At 46.9% G+C, this 1193-nt stretch overlaps 1 protein-coding gene across 1 annotated transcript in view; it reads left to right on the forward strand.

Annotated features, from left to right (window-relative positions):
• Nucleotides 1-575: 575 nt before the first annotated feature.
• EMH_0011890 (uncharacterized protein) overlaps nt 576-1193 on the forward strand; it is a gene marked incomplete at both ends in the record, with an annotated part of 735 nt that continues 117 nt past the window's right edge. Inside the window, one exon of the mRNA XM_013499392.1 lies at nt 576-1191. Within this exon, the coding sequence (XP_013354846.1) occupies nt 576-1191 (616 nt within the window). The remainder of the gene's footprint in view (nt 1192-1193) is intronic.

The raw sequence follows: 1193 nt of genomic DNA on the forward strand, positions 1-1193 counted from the left end.
CTGCTGCTGCTGCTGCTGCTGCTGTTGCTGCTGCTGCTGCTGCTGCTGCTGCTGCTGCTGTTGCTGCTGCAGGTCATTTGTTGATATGTGAGCCTTTGATGAATGCATCTCGCTTACAGCAGATGATAGGGCGTTTAACCCGCATAGGTCAGCGAGCATCTGCGGTGTATGTACACCTTTTTTATTTGGAGAAAACAATAGAGCAGCGTATTCTGTATATGCGGCCGCCGCCAGTAGCAGTAGGCGGCGGGGGAATTCAAGTTTCTGTATCAGGGGGGAGAGAGGGGGCTCCCCATGAAGGTTTTTTGCCGAAAAACCCGCAAATAAAAGAAAATAATATTTTTAATTATCCAGAAATATTATCTTTCTTAGGTTTGGCTTCAAACGAGCCGTTTTCGTAAACAGAAACCCAAAAAATTGGGGTGTATGTACACCTCATCAACCGGGTGTGATCTGCACTGCATCGGCCACCCATATAAACCATTTTTTTGTCATTTTTTCTCGTTTTTTTTGCAAATAAACTTTGAAAATACATTTATAAGTTTTAAAACACAACAAATAAGAGAAAAAAGATCATGAAATCCGCCGAAATGGAGTGGAAAGCTGTATCTGAATCGCCGGCATCAGCATCAGCAGAACCAACTGAGGAATATGAACAGGCCGATGAACACGGCCTGCGGTGGCGGGAAACAGAAATAGGTGTTTTAGCATTTAAATTAAATAAAGACGGCACTAAAATGTGGATTCATTTCGACGATGATGGAAACGGAACACAAATTCTCTTCGATGCTGACGGAAACGCTTACTACGTACACGGCGATACCACCATACCCGTGCAGCAACCGCCTAAACCCCAAACCCCCCAAAACCCTCAAAACCCCCAAAACCCTCTCAGCTATACAAGCCACCAGGAGGGGCTAGAGAATACAGAGAATACCGAGGAAACAGCAGCAGCAGCAGCAGCAGCAGAGTGTGAAACAGCAGCAGCTGCATGCGCTGAAAGAAACGGAAAAGAAGAACAGACAGAAGCAGAAGCTGATGATGCTGCTGATGCAGAAGCTGCTGCTGCTGCTGCTGCTGCTGCTGCAGCTGCTACTGCTTCTCAGGAAACATTCGGAAGGGGCACAACTCTTTCACAAATTGAACTGCTGACGGAAAAAGAAGAGGCTGCGTGGAGCCCCCAGCAGCCAGAG

This window comes from Eimeria mitis, genomic scaffold (assembly GCF_000499745.2).
Source record: "Eimeria mitis Houghton genomic scaffold, Emh_scaff427, whole genome shotgun sequence".
NCBI lineage: Eukaryota > Apicomplexa > Conoidasida > Eucoccidiorida > Eimeriidae > Eimeria > Eimeria mitis.